Source organism: Eretmochelys imbricata, chromosome 25 (assembly GCF_965152235.1).
Source record: "Eretmochelys imbricata isolate rEreImb1 chromosome 25, rEreImb1.hap1, whole genome shotgun sequence".
Lineage (NCBI taxonomy): Eukaryota > Metazoa > Chordata > Testudines > Cheloniidae > Eretmochelys > Eretmochelys imbricata.
In genome coordinates this window covers 11,481,039-11,498,744 of record NC_135596.1, presented here as the reverse complement: position 1 = coordinate 11,498,744, position 17,706 = coordinate 11,481,039, and the positions used below count along the sequence as shown (strand labels likewise).

The 17,706-nt window shown below is 54.0% G+C and overlaps 1 protein-coding gene across 1 annotated transcript; it reads left to right on the top strand.

Moving 5' to 3' along the window:
* Positions 1–1,091: 1,091 nt before the first annotated feature.
* Positions 1,092–7,140, top strand: CIMAP1D (CIMAP1 family member D). The gene is made up of 4 exons (XM_077805473.1): positions 1,092–1,143; positions 3,947–4,057; positions 6,219–6,332; positions 6,659–7,140. Exons 1-4 carry the CDS (start codon positions 1,092–1,094, stop codon positions 7,138–7,140), a joined length of 759 nt encoding a protein of 252 aa, XP_077661599.1.
* Positions 7,141–17,706: the final 10,566 nt, after the last annotated feature.

Sequence of the window (17,706 nt, the reverse complement as noted above, 5' to 3'; positions counted from 1 at the left end):
CCCCTCTCCTTCTCCAGGCCTAGATGCCGATTCTCTTTGCTGTCGTTTATATCACTGCATCATTGGTGCAAACCAAATCAGCATTTTACAGCCACTTTTCCCCGGTGTGAATGACCACGCCCAGGAGAGGGCAGTGGGGAACTTGGCCCCAGGTCTTTTCCTTGGCAGGGTGTTTCATTGCCATAGTTTCAGCTGACAGCCACACCAAAAATCCACAAGCGCCCAGGAGGGCAGAATGGAGTGTTATTGCACCTGCATGAACTCCCCCATCTGCTTCACTGGTTTTGCACTGTACTCCTCTGAGCCTTCACGACACAGGCCAGGAGCTGGGGCTCCCCACTTGCCATTTCCAAGGGAATCCCTGGCTGCTGATTCTCAGCAATCCTGTGCAGGCAAGGGGTCCAGCACCCACACCACTCCTTACAAAGGAAAAGGACTAGCCTCTGCCCCAAGCACCAGCCTCTCGGACACCTGGCAAGTCCCAGAAGCATCAAGCGGACGGGCAGCAACCTAACCCCGCCAAGCATGGCGTGGATTTCTCAGCACACCAGGCAATCCTGCCCTATGCTGGCTGCGCTCATCAGAATCTAATTCGCCCTCCTGACCCCCTCGGAGAGCAGCTGGAGAACAGAAGGCGTCATGCTCCAGGGAGCAGGGCAAAGCAGCTGTCTCGCCATTGGCCTGCAGGGTTGCTAAGTGGGCATCAATCTTGCATCACTTTGCTGGGGCCACGGTCGAGTGTGTGTGGGGGATAAGTTTACAATGTCACCCCCAGTCCCTCCTCCATGGGTGTCTGCTTTCAGCGAGTGCTCTGTGTCAAGCGCCCAGTGGCTGTCACCAGTGCTGATCGACTAATGCTTCACCGCAGCAGGGATCCAGCAAGCATCTCGTGCTGGGCTCCTCTGGGAACACCAGGGCCAGGGCCTTTTCTCTCTTGCATCCCGGCAGGGCGGTTTTATCAGAGCAGACAGAAATCCCCGCCTGTCAGCATTCGCACTGAGGATCAGCCGTAGTTCTGGAGCAAGAAGCAGGGAAGAGAGCACGGCCCAATAAAGGATTGGTTCCGTTTGTGCATCCAAGACGTGTCCAGGATGGCAGAGGTGGGGCGGAGAAAGACACCTGCCATTGCTGCTCATAAGACCGGTACGCTTGCTGTGAAGCCCCAGCTCCCTTTGGCATGAGGCAAGAGTGTAAGCAACTGGAGGCAGGTCTGTCTTTTTATGAGGTGTCTGTACAGTGCCTAGCACCGTGGGGCCTCAATCTTTAGGTGCTACTGTAAATAAATTAATAAATAACCTCCGAGAGACTGTCATTTCCTGTACATTTGTACGGCCCTTAGCAAAATGGGAAGCTGATCTAACTGACCTAGAGGTGCTACTCTGCCTCAGTTTCCCCATCTGTAAAACAGGGATAATGATTTTGACTTCCCTTGCTAAGCATTTTGAGATCTGCTGATGAACAGGGCTGTATAAAAGTGAGGGATTATTAGTGTTATGACTGCAATATACATAATAAAAATAGTGACCGATAGCAATCACTCTCTTGACTCTGGGCGGGCAGCCCAGCAAAGGAATTTTATGAAACCTACCTGAAAATTGCTCCTTTAGAGAATCAGATTTTGAGAGGGTTTTTTTGTTTCTGTTTTAAGGATCTGGAAATGTCTGGATATGTTTATTTCTGAGATGGGCCCAAAATAAAACCCCGCCCATCCCAACCCCACCACAGTGCAACTGGCCTGAGGCAAATCCCTGAACTGCTTGGTGCTTCGGTTTCCCCATTTGTGAGGAGGGATTGTAAAATTGACCTACCTCACAGCAGGGACAGAGGGGATGTGGTGAAGCTGAAATGTCTGTTCAGCGCTGCTGTCAAGATGTCAAGTGTCCCATAAGTGCCAAATCGTTAGAAATCACGGCTGGAAACAGGAGCTGTTGGGAGGTAGCTGGTCTTGGCTCTGTGACATTTCTGTTCATTACAGTGCTCTGGATTCAGGCAGCACTTTCCTTAGTGCTGTCACTTCCCTCCTCTCGAAGTCGGAGCTGTAGGCATTTCGATGAATGGCTTGTAAAAGATGCTTTCGTTCCATCGTTACTTCTGTAAGCGCGTGTGTATCCGCTGGTGGAATTCTATCTGCTACCTTCTCACAATGGTACCCCAACACTGCATCCTTGGACAGCAGAGAAACTCATTTTCTTAGGGCATGGCTGCCTCTCCTGTCAATGTACCTGAGCTAGCTTTAATTTAGCTGGCAGCAGTGAGTTTCAGCACATATATCATTGGGCATGCCTGCCCTGTAGCACCCCCTTCTGGCAAAGCATGGTGCCGCAGGCCCTGCCCTCAGTTTACCCTCTTCAGGGGCTCCTTAAATCACCTCCACCTGTCCAGAGTTGTTAAAACATTCCCCTTCTGGGTCTAATTTACAATTCACAACAACACACAGTCCTGTAGGGCTTCCCCCTCTTCACCCAGAAGAGAACCCTCCTCTTCCCTGGGCCATTCCCCAGCAGGAGTCTTTCCACCCCCCATGCTGTCTCCACTCCACTCCACCCTCCTTCTTTTCCCAGGAGAGGCTCCGAGCCTTTCAGCTCCACCCTGGCTCTTGCCTGCTTTTTGTTCCCTGCAACCAGGGGCTCTCCAGCAGCCTTCCACTCTCTGAACCCTGCAGGCATCGTCTAAGTCTCTATAGCTTTGCTTCCCCAGCTTCTTTCTTTCTTTCAATGGCAAAGGAGACTTGGCTGAATAATCTATATCCACCACTAACTATAATTGCTAACTACTTAGTGGTTTATATTCTCTTTCTGCCCTGGGTCTTCCAGCAGGCAATGGTACACCTTTCTAATACTACCCCATTTCCTCTTCCTGTTTCCCCCTTTATAAGGTCCAGGTGCCTTCCGTAAGACCAATTTGGGCAGCAGATAATGAGTCACACGGGCCCACTACCTCTTAGAGGTGCAAGTCGCCCTGAGCTAGCTTGCTAGCCCTGCAAGTAATTACCCGGGATTCCAGGTGGGCTTGTACGCGTCCATGCTAATACGGCACCACTGTTCCAGTGCTTGAGCTAGCTAGATCAAAGCGAGCTCAGGTACGTCTGTGTGAGCTGCAGTTACACCCTGTGATTGGAGGCTAGACATGCCCTTTGTGGCAGTACATCCCCTGCTCAAAGTGCACCGAATAGGAACTTCAGCTGTGAGCCCTGCACTTAAAATACAGACCCCCAAACCCTGATGCTGCAACAGCTTCAAATCGAAGGTGATTGCTCTAACAACATATGCAAATTAATAGATCGTATGAATTATTTGTATTATTGTAGCGCGTAGGAGCGCCCATCATGGACCAGGACCCCCATGTGCAGGGCGCTGTACAGATAGATACAGGAAAAGACAGTCCCTGTCTCAGAGAACTGTGTCGTCAGTCTCTCTTCTGATGTGACAGCACCAGGGATTCTGTGTGGGCATCAATCAGCAGCTTCCTATATGGAAACTCCACTGGGCTGAAGCAACATAATAATGTTTCTCTGGTGCCATTGAATCTGAGCATCTCAGAGAGCTTTGCAAATACGAAATAGTTTCATTGTCAAGTCCTCCTTGGAGGATAGAGAACGCTCACTGTGTCTGCATTAGAGGTGGGGAAACTGAGGCATAGAGCGATTGAGCAACTTGCCCAAGGTCATCCTTGGCATCAGTGGCCGAGTCTGGGGTAGTACGCAGGAATTCCTAGCTTTTTTTTTCTAATCACCAGCTCGGACTTTTTCCAAGAGTTGGGCACAGAACCCAGGCATCCTAGCACTCAGTCCTGGGTTCAGATCAGTAGCTAACACTCCTTTCCAGAGCGAGGGACAGAACGCAGCAGTCCTGGCTTCTTCTGCTCTAACCACTAAGCTACATTGCTGCTGGCAGCCTGGTTTTCTGACATATTATTAACTCATGTGCATTTTGTTGGTTTGTGCCAGGCCCCGGGCCGGGACAGTACCGTCTCCCTCCGACTGTCGGATTTGTCAACCACGACTGCACCAAGTTAACCAGCCCAGCTTATTCCTTTCACAGGAGGCTCAACAATGTCAGTAAGTCTTTGTGAACCACTCTCTCTGAAACAGCCTGGGGCCGAACAACGTCAGTCTCATATTCTTCCCAGTGCCCCCCTCACACAAAATTCCCTCCACTCCGTATCCAGTGTCACTTCACCCACCTCCCGGCCCTTCCTCAGAGCATCTTCTCAGGCACTGAGTCCAAATGTGTGTATACCGCACCCGTGTGTGTATACCTCCCCTCCATATGGCCCATATGTGTTTGGGTCCTGTCTCTGTGTGTGTACCCCAGTGTGGGTGTGCACCTTCCAAGTGTGGGTTTGTGTCCTGTCACTATCTGTGTGTGTTTGTATCACCCATGTGTGGGTTTGTGTCCTGTCTATGTGTGTTTATCACCCATCTGTGTATGTGTGTTTTCTCTCTGTGTGTGTATCACCCATGTGTGGGTGTGTGTTCTATCACTCACGTGTGTGTGTGTGTATCACCCGTGTGTGTGTGTGTTCTGTGTGTGTGTGCATCACCCATGTGTGGGTGTGTGTTCTATCACTCACGTGTGTGTGTGTATCACCCGTGTGTGTGTGTGTTCTGTGTGTGTGTGCATCACCCATGTGTGGGTGGGTGTATCACTCACGTGTGTATGTATCACCCGTGCGTGGGTGTATGTTCTCTGTGTGTGTGTGGCCCATATATGGGTTTGTGTCCTGTGTGTGTGTGTATTGCCCGTGTGTGTGTGTGTATCACCTATGTGTGTGTGTTCTGTGTGTGTGTATCACCCGTGTGTGGGTGGGTGTGCTTTCTGTGTGTGTGTTGCCCATATGTAGGGTTGTGTCCTGTCTGTGTGTGTATCGCCCATGCGTGGGTTGGTGTTCTCTGTGTGTGTGTGTCTAGGAGAACTTCTTGCACACGGATCTTTTGTGCTTTGCCATTGTGTACAGTGTTGCTGTTACCACGAGCTTGCTGGGACAGGGTAACTTTGAAACTGCATTATCTCATCTGAGCAGGCTGAGAGCACAGACACCGCAGGACACCTGACCGCTGTTTATTTCCAAAACAAGAATGCACAGGGTGAAGCAGGGAGCCAGAGGTGAAAGGCCAAAAGTGCATTATTCTCAAGCTCAATAGGATTTGTAATGAAAACCAATACACCTTTCCTCCCTGCGCCATACCCCTCCTGGCCAAACTGCATCCCCTCCGCACTTCCGCTTCAGAGGGGTCATTGAAATGCAGGCCCACGACCATCAGGGGCTGCTGCCACTCGTCTCTGAATGCAGCCGTCACGCTGTCCAGACCTTAGCCTCAAAGCAGCGAGCCCCACTGGCCCCTTCCAATGGCCTGTCATTTTGAAAACCTGTCGCGACTAAACATGACAGAAGCGTGCCTGATTAGTGGAGGTTACGCCTGTACGTGCCCAGGAGTGTTGTGGCCGCGAGTTGTAACAGGTACTCTTCAGCTGTCGATCTCAACGAACAGGGGAGTAACGTTATCCCCATTAAGAAAAGGAGGACTTGTGGCACCTTAGAGACTAACCAATTTATTTGAGCATAAGCTTTCGTGAGCTACAGCTTACTTCATCTAAGGTGCCATAAGTCCTCCTTTTCTTTTTGCGAATACAGACTAACACGGCTGCTGCTCTGAAACCTGTTATCCCCATTGCACAGCTGAGGAAACGGATTTTCCTAAGATCAGCAGCAGAAGAACTAGGGCTAGAGACCTGCCCTCCCCTGCAGCCCTGTCAAGCTCTTGATGTTGCTTACAAATGATCAAAGGCCTAGATCTGATCTCATAGCTGTGGCTTTTACATGTGATTCCATTGATGTGATCATTCCATTAGATGTGATTCCATTGACTGGAGTGGAGGGCTTGATTTACACTGGTGTACGTGAGTGGAAATCAAAGTCCTTTATTTACTCCAGATTCATTCCCCAGGATGGGCCGGAGTCTGATCTCAGGGCAGTGTAAATCCAGAATGACTCCATGGAAATCAGCAGGATTATAACAGCGTAACAGATCAGAGTATGGCCCGGTGTGGATGCACAATCAAACTGAGATGTGACCGACAGGCCCGTGTCCAAATTCATCCCTGCTAAAATCCCACTGAAGTTATATCAGGCATGAATTTGGCCCACTCCATAGGAGAAAGCGCAGTCCTATCTTCCCAGCCGCCCCATTGCTCTATGCTTTTCCCTTTTGTTGTCAGTGTACTTTAAAGATTCAAGCCCAGGTCCCTGCTATTACGTGGACCCGCAACTCACTCGCTTTGGCAGGAGCGGAGGCCCGTCCTATTCCATGCTGGCGAGATCAAAGACCGTGGGTGAGTGGAAAAGCATCAAAAGCCTCCATCGGGCTAGGAGTTGGTGTGCCTGGTTTGGTCGCGTCAGCAGCTCATTTTGGGTTGCTTTTAAATTGAATGCAGTGCGTGTGGAAAGGGGCTGGTTTAGCAGCCCTTGGGCCTCTCTTTATCCTCAGGGCAAGCTACTCCTCCGCCATTGTTCCTCGCTCAAGCCTGGTGGGCCCCCCTAGGGTGAGAGTGGCCCATTCAGCCCTGGGCTGAGACTACTTCCAGGGGTGAGTCAGAGCCAACACAGGGGTCAGCTTTGGTGCGTCCTGCTTTAGCGTTTAACGCTGTGTCTCCTTCAGTGCAGCCACAGACCCCCGGGCCAGGCAGGTACAGTCCAGAGAAAGCCCCACCTGTCACCCAGCGCAGGCCGCCGTCTTTCTCCATGGGATCTCGTACCAAGTACCGGCGGGCGGATCCCGTCCCTGCCCCGAACAGCTACACTCTCCCCTTGCTGCTGGGCTCCCGGGTCCCCAGCAAACCGTCCAGCCCTAGTGTCACCAGCTCAGCGTGGAACAAACACGGTGGGTTTTCTGAGGCCTTGTCCCAAACGCCTGGCCCAGGCCGTTACAACAGGATGGATCCCAACACCTACTTGCCCCGACCACCTGCCTCCTCCATTCGGGGACGATGCAGTGCGCCCAGGGCTGCCTTCCGGACACCAGGACCTGGAACACACAGCCCAGAAAATGTGACCGCCCACAGGACAAGAGCCCCGGCCTGCTCCCTGGGTGTCCGGCACTCCGAATTTGTCACTCCTCTCATTGTGGATGTTTCCCAGTGACAGAGCAGTGGGGCACCAATTCCTTGGCATCAGGCCAACTGGCCTTGATTTACCTTCCCTGCCTTGATCTACTGGATCTCCAGGGACTCAGACTGGAAGCTCTTCGCTTTGCCCCCAACCCATTCATGCCAAGCAGTCCTGGGAGAGCGTCCAAGCAGTGGATGCACCAACATTTGAGACATTTAAAACCGGGCCAGTCCAAACCCTGCGGCACTGTAGGGAACAATCCTGCACTTCTCTGCAGTGGGAGGAGTTTTCCTAGGGTTGCCAAGCCTCCAGGATTGGCCTGGAGTCTCCAGGAATTAAAGATTAATCTTTAATTAAATATTATGTCCTCATGTGATGAAATCTCCAGGAACACAACCAAATTTGGCAACCCTAAGTTTTCCACCTCTGGCCTCTGTGACGCTTTGATTCTCTAACAGCCTCCACAAACTGGGTGCTGATCTTCCCACTTGCAGACCCAAAGTTTCTTTAATAAATAGGTCAACAAAGAAGAATTTCAAAGACAGTGTTTGTATGCAGTGTGGACTTGACGCAGAGCTCTGTGTGGCTTGCAAGCTTGTCTCTCTCAACCACAGGAGTTGGTCCGATAAACGATATTACCTCCCCCACCTTGTCTCTCTAAAGATATTTTCAGGGCAGGCAGGGGATAGGGAGAGGGGGAAAGGGAAGAGGTGCTGCTTTCTAGCCCCCTCCCTGGCATTCCTCCGGGTTCGATTGTCACATTTACTTTCCCACCATTTATTACTGCTGCTTCTTTTTGCTCTTTTCCTGCCTCAGGCAGTGAAACTAGGCTGGTGAGTTTCACTTGCTGTATATAGTCAGTTCCCTTTCAGGTTCTAAGCAGTACCAGGCCTTTGCGTTTGGGTGTACAGCCCTGCAAGGGAGACCATAGCAATCCACCCCCTTGGCCCTGAGGAATGAAATTATTTCTGTTGTAATAGGTTTTAAACCCCACCTTTCCCCTGTGTATTTTGAACAACGTTTGGGCCTGAGCTATTCACTAGCATCATTTGTAACATACAAAAAAGTTTCCAAGGGTGACAGATGTTCTTCTGGTTCAGAATAAATTTACTAACCAACGAAAGACACTGTGTTGAAATGCTGCCTCCCCGCTGCATCACAGCTCTCCACCCCCACGTTTCTTGACCTTTCTGCACTAAACCACACCACCCTGCTAGCCCTCACACAGAGCTGTCAAGTGTCGACACCCCTGGCAAAGGCACCTCCTTGTAACCTCCTTCCCTGTTCCTTCCTGCTCAGCGACTGACGCCCATGAAGGACCGCATGCAGCACAGACCCCTCACTGGTGTCAAGGGGTACAGAACATAAGAACGGCCCTAAGGGGTCAGACCAAGGGTCCATCGAGCCCAGTGTCCTGTCTTCCAACAGTGGCCAGTGCCAGGTGCCCCAGAGGGAATGAACAGAACAGGGAATCATCAAGTGACCCATCCCCTGTTGCTCATTCCCAGCTTCTGGCAAACAGAGGCTAGGGACATCATCTCTGCCCATCCTGGCTAATAGCCATTGATGGACCTATCCTCCATCAATTATTGTAGCGTGTAGGAGCGCCCATCATGGACCAGGACCCCCACGGTGCTAGGCGCTGCACAGATACAGAAAAAAACAGTCCCTGTCTCAGAGAATCTATCTAGTTCTTTTTTGAACCCTGTTATGGTCTTGGCCTTCACAACATCCTCTGGCAAGTAGTTCCACAGGTTGACTGTGCATTGCATGAAGGAATACTTCCTTTTATTTGTTTTATAGCCTGAGTTATATGGATTTAAATCAGTAGAGGATCCGCCTCGCTGGATGGGAAGGGGAGGAGGGGACGACAACATGACTAGCCATCTTGATAGCGTCCTAGAGAACTTGGTCACTGGCCCCAGACACCGGTTCTGTCCTGTGCTAGGAGGCGGGCCTGTATGAATTTGGAAGGCAGGTCTAATGTGGGTTATAACTTACCGACAGATCCCATGTGGCAAACTGTTCCAGTTCCTTCTGTGCAGCAATGAGGAGGGAATGGATGGACTCCCTCCACGTGCGTGAAAGATCTTCCACCTACCTTCAGAGACAGGCTGCGTATCTGTGGTGTGAAGCAGCACCCCAAGGGGAAAAGAGTCGCCTTTCTCCTCAAGGTCTGAGCGATCAGGCTGCCTTGCACTGGGTTATGCCATGACACGACTGATGCACCTCACCATTTTAACCCCCATGCAGCACAGCAGAGACATCTTCTTACACCCTGTTGGTTGCTGCAGGGGATACACCCTCTATCCTCCCACCTATGTCTGCCTTTGCGCTGCGAGACCAAGGGTGAGTGTCTCCTGGGCACGAGTACCCAGAGCCTCTTCATGTCCCACTGTTCACAAATGGGGAGACCGAAGGCGGGAAAGCTTCCATTATTGTGAGCTGCTGGGGACAGAGCTCGAACCCTTCTTCTCTCTAGAATGGCCCATGTGCACCTATGGTGCCCCACGCCATTAATAAATAATAGGAGGCGGGGGCCCAGATCCCCAGCTGGGATCAATCGACATAGTTCCGAGGAGACTGCCAAGGTCTGGTGGACCTGCTAACACATCAACGGAGCTGTGCCAACTGGTATCAGCTCAGGAGCTAGCCCTACGCGTGGAGTCTTCTTTATGGGAAAGTCCTAGAGAACTGATCTGGGAGGGATAATCTTCCTATAAAATGACCTGTGGGATGCAACAGCCGGGACCTCACCCTTTGTTTCATTCTCTTGATATTCCAAGTGACCGCTCTAGAATCTGGTTGGTCTCACCCCTGTTAAATGCTGTAAAAGTGCTCGGTGCCCAAGTGCCGTACACTAAGGGGGTATTCAGGGTTACTTATTTGTACGTGCAAGGCTTAGCACATCAGGGCCGGGAGGTGTTACTGTCAGATTAATAACAATAATGATGCCACATTCTAGAGATGCCATTCTCTGCGTGAAGAGTCAAACCCCAAAGCCTGGGTCTGATTCTCCCCTGCTTTGGACCATGTGTCACCTGTGTACAACCAGGTGTGGACTAGCCCCAGGTCTACCAACCTCAGTGAACCTAGCCCAGGTTTCAGATCTATGAATGTAAGAGGCAGGCAGGCTTTGCCTGAAAATGCCCTATCCCATAGCCAGTGTTGATGCTGCTGGGAAAGAGTTAAGTGGGCTATGCTGATTGGCCGAGGCAGGCGGTTTGTTACCCCACCTGGAAACAGGGGAGGTGGGAGTGGCGCTCTGGGGAGAAAGGATCTAGGGTGTGGGCTGAGCTGTGCAGAGGGAGGAGCAGCCTGGTCTGGGGAGAAGATCTGAGCTGAACTTTATGGTAGCTGTATCAATAAAGCCCAAACCGAGGAAGGGGAGAGGTTGTACTCCAAGAACAAGCTGGGAATGGCACTTCCGCACACTAATGACAGCTGAAACTGGGCTCCTGAGAAGCCAGCATCCTGAGGATGGGGATGGAGTGGGTGGCTCCTTCTTTTTCCTTCAGCTCCAAAACCTCTCCAGAGAGAGTGGCTGAAGCGAGACCTTCGGCCTTCCCCCACTGTATCCCCTACTTTTTCCCTAGGGTGGTTGAAGATGATGGGAGCCTGACACAGTCACGCTTTCCGTGGCCTGGATTTTACTACCAGCCCTGGCTAATTAATCATTTGCTGATTTCTTTCTAATAAGTTACATCTGCTGAGTTTCTGCTGGGCCTCTGTCTGGCGAGGGGGGCCCCCGGTTTCACCCTGGGTGACTTGAAATAAATAAATAAATAGATACCGCCTCACTCGGCCCTCTCGCTTGTTTATTTTCCCCTTGATCAATAAACATTAACCTCCCGCCTGCATCTGCTGGCCCACAGAGGGAAACAACAAGCAGGCAGCAGGCAGGGGAGCCACTCTCTGAGCGGAGAGCCCAGAGGAAGTGGTGAGAGCAGCGGACAAACTGCAGCTGAACTCAAGGCAGTGGGCTGACGGAGAACGTGCCAGCACGGGCTTTCAGCCGCCCTTCCTCCCAGAGCGCAGTGGGTAAGAGGGAGACCAGTTGCTGGCAACAGGTAAGTCCTCTATGAATTGTGTGTGTGTGTGTAGTTATCGGGGTTGGAGGCTCTCCACTTCAAGCTGCGGTCCTGTTCACAAATGAAGCAGAGTCAGGTCCAGTCACTCCTCACACGGGAGGACTCTGCTACGAAGTGGGATGAGTTGATTTCATAACGGAGAGCGGGGTTCTGCCATGTAGCTAGGCAGTGACCCCCAGCTTCAGCAAGGCCGTAGAGAGAGCTGTGCTTAGCCTTGGTGTCTTGGCCCAGTTCCAGTTCGGGGAGAATTGCACTGTGCCCATCTGACACCCCGCCCACCCACTGAGGCATTTGGGACTCTCCACCCCCAGGTCTAAATGCTAAAAGGAAGGGAGGCAGAACAAACAACAAACCTGTATATAAATGCTCAGCCACTAGGACTAGCCACTTCTGCTATTCTTCTATTGTATTTTAACAACCAGATCCTACGGTGGTTGGTTCTCTAGAAAGACCAAAGATTAGCTAGACTGTTCTGGAGCAATGCGCGCTGTTGAGCGCCGGCTGTGTTCCACCCCAGAGCTGGGTGCATTTTGGTAGCGCGTGAAGTGGCTCAAAGAGCCTACAGAGATGCAAGAACGTATTAATACACCAGAATGTGCGTCTCTCTGGCCCCTTATCCATTCACACAGCTACCCGAACTGACATGACACAACATCCATACACACACACACACACACAGAGCCTCTCTGAAATACATCCTCACACTGACACAATACTGGACATGCCCACCATACACTCCCGCTGACACAGCCATGCACACATGCCCTCATCACTACACAGGCCCCATACTCCTCCCCGACCCTCACAGAGACCAAAATGAGGGAAACGGTTGAGCCCCTTTGAGAACACAGGCGATGCCTGTGACCTTTCCCCATGAGCTGTCTGGCCCCCCTGACAGCACACCAGGCTCCCCCCTTCCTTTCTGCGGCTTTATCTGCACTGCAGAAAGAGGTGGGCGTTTACACTGAGGCAGCTCTTTCCATGCAGGTAGTTTTCACCTCACTGTAGCTAGTCCAGGTCAATCCGGTCCACATCTGGGGTTGACCTCGACCAGCCTTGTCCAAGTGAAAACGACAATGCTGGGTCTCCGTAGGTGTAAAACAACCCCCCCTGGCCACATCCTCTGCTAGGCCTTTCGCCCCACCCCACTTTCTTTCCTGGAAAGAGAGCAGGGCCCAGGGCCCCAGGCCGGTGGGAGCAGTGATTGCATTAAGTACGGGAGATGGCGGGACAGAGAGGCCCTTTCATGTGCAGAGCTGAGCCACAGAGCAGCAAAGGGGAGACAGTGGTTCCCAGGGGCGAAGTAGGGTTGCCAACTTTCTAATCACACCAAACCGAACACCCCTGCCCCGTTCCTTCTTGAGGCCCTGCCCATGCCCCGCCCCTTCTCTGAGGCCCCGCCCCTCGCTTGCTCCATTTCCCCCCGTTGCTCACTCTTCCCCACTGTCACTCACTTTTACCGGGCTGGGGCAAGGGGTTAGGGGGCAGGGGGTGAGGGCTCCAGCTGGGGGTGCGGGCTCTGGGGTGGGGCCAGGGATGAGGGGTTTGGAGTGCGGGAGGGGACTCCGAGCTGGGCCATGGGGTTGGGGTGCAGGGAGGTGAGGGCTCCAGCTGGGGCTGTGGACTCTGGGATGGGGCTGGGTGTGAGGGGTTTGGGGTGAGAGATGGGACTCCAGGCTGGGGCAGGGGTATGGGGTATGGGGGGGGGGAAGGCTCTAGCTGGGGGTGGGGCCGGGGATGAGGGGTTTGGGGTGTGGGAGGGGACTCTGAGCTGGGCCATGGGGTTGGGGTGCAGAGGGGTGAGGGCTGTGGACTGGGGCTGTGGACTCTGGGGTGGGGCTGGGTGTAAGGGGTTTGGGGTGAGAGATGGGACTCCAGGCTGGGGCAGGGGTATGGGGTATGCGGGGGGGGAAGGCTCTGGCTGGGGGTGGGGCCGGGGATGAGGGGTTTGGGGTGTGGGAGGGGACTCTGAGCTGGCCCAGGGGATTGGGGCATGGGGGGGTAAGGGTTCCGGCTGGGGGTGGGGCCAGGGATGAGGGGTTTGGGGTGCAGGTGGGGACTCCAGGCTGGGCCAGGGGGTTGAGGTGCGGGGGGACGGGGTGAGGGTGGGGGCTCTGGGCTGGGCCAGGGAGTTGGGCGGGGGGGTGTTGCGGGATCCCGGTGGCTCTTACCGCAGCCGCAAGGAAGCAGCCACCAGGTCCCTGTGGCCTCTAGGCGCATAGGCGGCCCGGCGGCTCTGTGCGGTGCGTGCTGCCTCCGTGCCCGCAGGCACCGCCCCCCGCTGCTCCCATTGGTCGCTGTTCCCAACCAATGGGAGCTGTGGAGCCTGTGCTCGGGGCGGAGGCAGTGCGCGGAGCCTCCCAGTCCCTGGCCATCCCAGCGCCTAGGGGCCGCAGGGATCTGGCAGCCGCTTCCAGGAGCGGTGCAGAGCCAGGGCACGGAGGGAGCCTGCCTTAGCCCCGGGTCCCCACTGCACCGCCGAACAAACTTTTAATGGCCGTGCCGACCGGAGCCACCGGGGTCCCTTTTCGACCAAGCGTTCCAGTAAAAATCCAGACGCCTGGCAACCCTACCAACAGGGTCTGACGTGAGGCGAATTGAAGCGGGGCCTGGCAGCACCGACAGCCATGAAGCCATCATAGGGGATGGTCAGATCATGCTCTTCCGTCTCCTGGGGTTCCTACAGGGGCCATGCACCTCAGCCAACTGGGCCAACTTCAGACCGGGCCTGCAGAGCCGCTCCAGACCCTACGTTTGTCTGAGGAGTTCCGGTTTGGGCAGAGATTTCTCACTCTCCGTCCCTGAGCCCCTGGCAGTTCCCAGCTCCCTCAGTTGCTGCCTGATACCATCTCATCTTCTCCCCTTTCTGTCACATTCCCTCCTTGGAGCATGCAGCCTGGTACCTCCAAATCCCACGTTCTTAGGCCGAGGGCATGTCTAGGAAGGCAGAGAAGGTCAGGGAGAAGCATTAAGAGGCACTCAGGGAGGGGCATTCAGAAGGGTCAGAGAGGGGCACTTCTGGGGGTACCCAGGGGGGGTCAGGGAGGGGCACTTCTGGGGGTACATAGGGGGGTCAGGGAGGGGCACTTCTGGTGTGGGGTTTGTAAACCTCATCCTAACCTAGTGGGTGTGTTGCGCATGTGTGTAAGGTATGTGTGTAAAATACCTTTTTGGGGGGTGTCAAGGACAGTGCACCATTGCGTGCAAAACACGAGTGGCAAACATGTTTGCGCACGTCGTGCATGGGCTTGTGCGTGTGTAACACACGGACTTGTGCGCATCTGGGTATAGTGCGTTGGGGAATGTAGGGGCTGTCGGTGCTGCCAGGCCCTGCGTCAATTCACCTCACGTCAGACCCCATCGGCCCCCAGAACGGTCGTGTGCAATGCACGTACGGGTGAGCGTATGCGTGGACATGGCTCCGTGTGTTCACACTGCCCCACGACAGGCACAGCAACCAGCTGTGCAAGGACAAAGCCACTGCCAATGGAGGAAGAATCAAAGACAAAGCCCCCAGGTGGGAGCAGCTGATTCAGGGCTTGGTGCACAGATGAAGCCAAGCAACAGTGGGCAGGACAAAGGGGCTATTGTCAAGATCAGACTCCTAGGCTAAGTCCTGCTCTCAGCCACACTCAGACAATGCTACGAACTCCCTTGGGGGCTTCTGGGGTGCAACTCAGCAAAGCTGGACACAAGGAAACGAGATTGTCCAGTTCCCCTGCTCTGGCCCAGGGCTGTCCCTTGCAGCAGACACGTCCATTACACAGCATCCTTAACTTGGTACAATCCGGGTGAATACCTGACCCTGGTGCTCCCAGGCCAGGAAGGAGCCAGGGATAAGAAGCTAAGAGAAGAGAATGGCACGACCGCTGCCGATTTGTCGGCGCTCCTGTCAGCCCCGGGCGATACACGTTCTGACAGCATCCCTGAAGCACAGCTCAGCTTAGAGGCAGTCAGCCTAGCGTTTCCCCGGCTGTACCATGGCGATAACAATTCCCTGCCTTCCGGGGCACTGCAAGGACAAAGCTCGCAGGCAGCTCCAGCACTCCGGTGACCAGGGCCCCAGAAGTGCCGAGACGGACCGAGGCAGAGAGCAGATTAAGGCCTCGTCTGCACACAAAAGTTTTACAGCTTTAACGCTGCGGGGGTAATTAAAGGGATGCCAACCCAGCTAGTGTGGACGCACTGACCCTGGGATAAAAGTGTTTCACACCAGTATAGTTATTCCTCTGTGGGAAGGGGAATAAGCTCTAGTGGTGTAAGGCACCTTTATACCTTATCCCTGTGCCCATGCTAGGTGCTGTAGCTATCTAAGACTATCGGTGAAATGTCACACCCTGAACTGACACATTAATACTGGTACAAAACCTGCACCCAGATCAGGGTTAAGTGAGTCACCCAAGGTGAGACTCGAGTCGTTCATAAGCCAGGAATTAAACCCAGCTCTCCAGAGTACCACTGCCGTGCCCCTGCCCACTAGACCATCCTTCCTCCTCAGTCAGGCTTGGTGAGAATCGGCACCTGCCGGATCCCTGGGGCGGCTGAGTGGGCACACTGCTCTTGGGATTGCAGACCGGGGCAGAGCCACATTGCTACAATGGCTGCTCTCCATCATCTGTCCCATGGAGGTGGCCGTTCCGGTCCCCAGGGCTTCTCTGCCCAACAATTTCCAGCAAAGCCAGGGCTGTGCATGAAGCCATTCGGCTGCGATTTTTCTTCTCTCCTCCTTGCATCTGAGCGTGTAAGAAAATGTAAATGGCATTTCCCTTGGATTGGCTGGCGCTGCCTCCTGGCTCCCCTTTGAAACGCCGCCGCCAGCAAATCGCTCCCTTCTGCCCAGCGGGCGGGGTGATTTAGCTTTCATTCCGGGAGCCCCCTGCAGACAGAACCCAGCTGCCATGACGTGCAGGCAGATCAGAGGGACCTGGTGTTCCTCTTTGGATGGCTCTTTGATGGATGAATTGTTCGCCGCCAGCGGTGAGACAGCCAGACTTTTGTTTTCATGTTCGGCTTCTAACAATAGCCTCCTCTGAAGGTCCCCTCCCCATCCCATCTCACCTTTCCCCTTGGTCTTTGGATTTCTCTCCGCAACAGCCAGGGATGGAGAGCGGAGTTCTGCACTGAGGACCCGGGAACGGGCCTTCAAGCCAAAGGCTGGAGTTCTACATCAAGGATTGGAGCTCCCTTCCAAAGCAGGGCTGGACTGAGGTCCCAGCTCCACCCCAGGGGAAGGGGACTGGCACAGTGACCTGGGGCCCAGGCTGGAGGGCAAGGCATCAGATCCCAATGGAGGACAGAGCAAGGGTGGAATGATAGAGGCTAAGCGGGGAGGAGAGAGGGGAAAGGAGGAATTAATCCCTTTGCTGCTGGTGCAAAGGGACTGCATCTCCCCCCGCAGTCAATTCCCAGCAGTGCAGAACAACCCCTTGCTCAAGGACATTCTGGCCCAGGCCGCACTCTTGGGTGGGTCAGCCAGCAAGAGACAAAGGCAGTGTCAGCCTGCAACTACCGCAAGCTCCAGAGAGACGCTGGCAGCAGAAGGCACAAGTTAGAGCATCTCCAGAGCTGCTGTAGCCGGCACCTCGGCCCCCAGCAGTGGCAGAATAGGGGAGGGACAAGCAGCTTCCACCTGTCCCAGAGCTGGTGCAGGGATGGATCCCGGGGATCAGAGCCATAGGTTTGGGGTTCCAGGAGGAGAGGGGTACTGCATGGACTCTGCTGGGCTGCTTTGCTCTAGGAGACAGCGGGAGGCTGAGATCAGACCTTATTCTTCAAAGCTCCGCTAAAGAAGCTGGGGCTGCAGAGGAGGCTGGGAAAGCCCCAGCTGCTTGATTGATACCTCTCCAGGGCCCAAGGCTGATGGCAGATGAGATGGAAATAATCTCCCAGCCACCAGGGAGTTCTGCTGAGGAGAGCAGACCGCATCTCCAGGGATTACTCCAGGAAAAGGAGCTTCTATTCTAGTCTCTTCCTGGCCCAGGAGGTGCCAGCGTGGTGAAGGCAGAGAGCACTGGCTCAGGGAGAGCCATGAATTATCCTGCAGGGCTGATGGATCTCTGCTGGAGGAGTGGTCAGATCATTCATCCAGCCTACGGGTGATAAAGAAAGCACACGGAACTGGGCCCCATGATGCCTGGCCCGCTGCATACAGGCACCTCTGGACACCTTGGGCAAGTGCCCCATTGCCTTGCCCCTCGCGTTGTCATTTACCCCTGTGCCTAGAGTTGCCAATTTTGGTTGGACGTATTCCTGAAGGTTTCATTACATGACATCATCTTTCATTCGAGATTCATCTGTAATTCCTGGAGACTCCCGGACAATCATGTGCAAAGCCGACTTCCCATGCTACCATTCTGATCGGGAGCATTTCGTTCCCACCACGAACTGGGATCGAGGGCTGTAGGAAAGTGGAGAATCAGGCCCCTATTTGGCAAAGGCCCCTGCGTGCCCTGTCCTCGCTAATCACAGATCTCTAGGCCTCGCCAGACACCCGCCTCTCGGCACCGCT

Bases quoted from the DNA above. Each gene is read 5' to 3' on its own strand.
- CIMAP1D (XM_077805473.1), top strand. From the start codon at position 1,092: ATGGCAGAGGTGGGGCGGAGAAAGACACCTGCCATTGCTGCTCATAAG. The intron at 4,058-6,218 runs GTAAGTCTTTGT...TTTTGTTGTCAG, and splicing joins CAGGAGGCTCAACAATGTCA to TGTACTTTAAAGATTCAAGC. The intron at 6,333-6,658 runs GTGAGTGGAAAA...TGTCTCCTTCAG, and splicing joins GGCGAGATCAAAGACCGTGG to TGCAGCCACAGACCCCCGGG.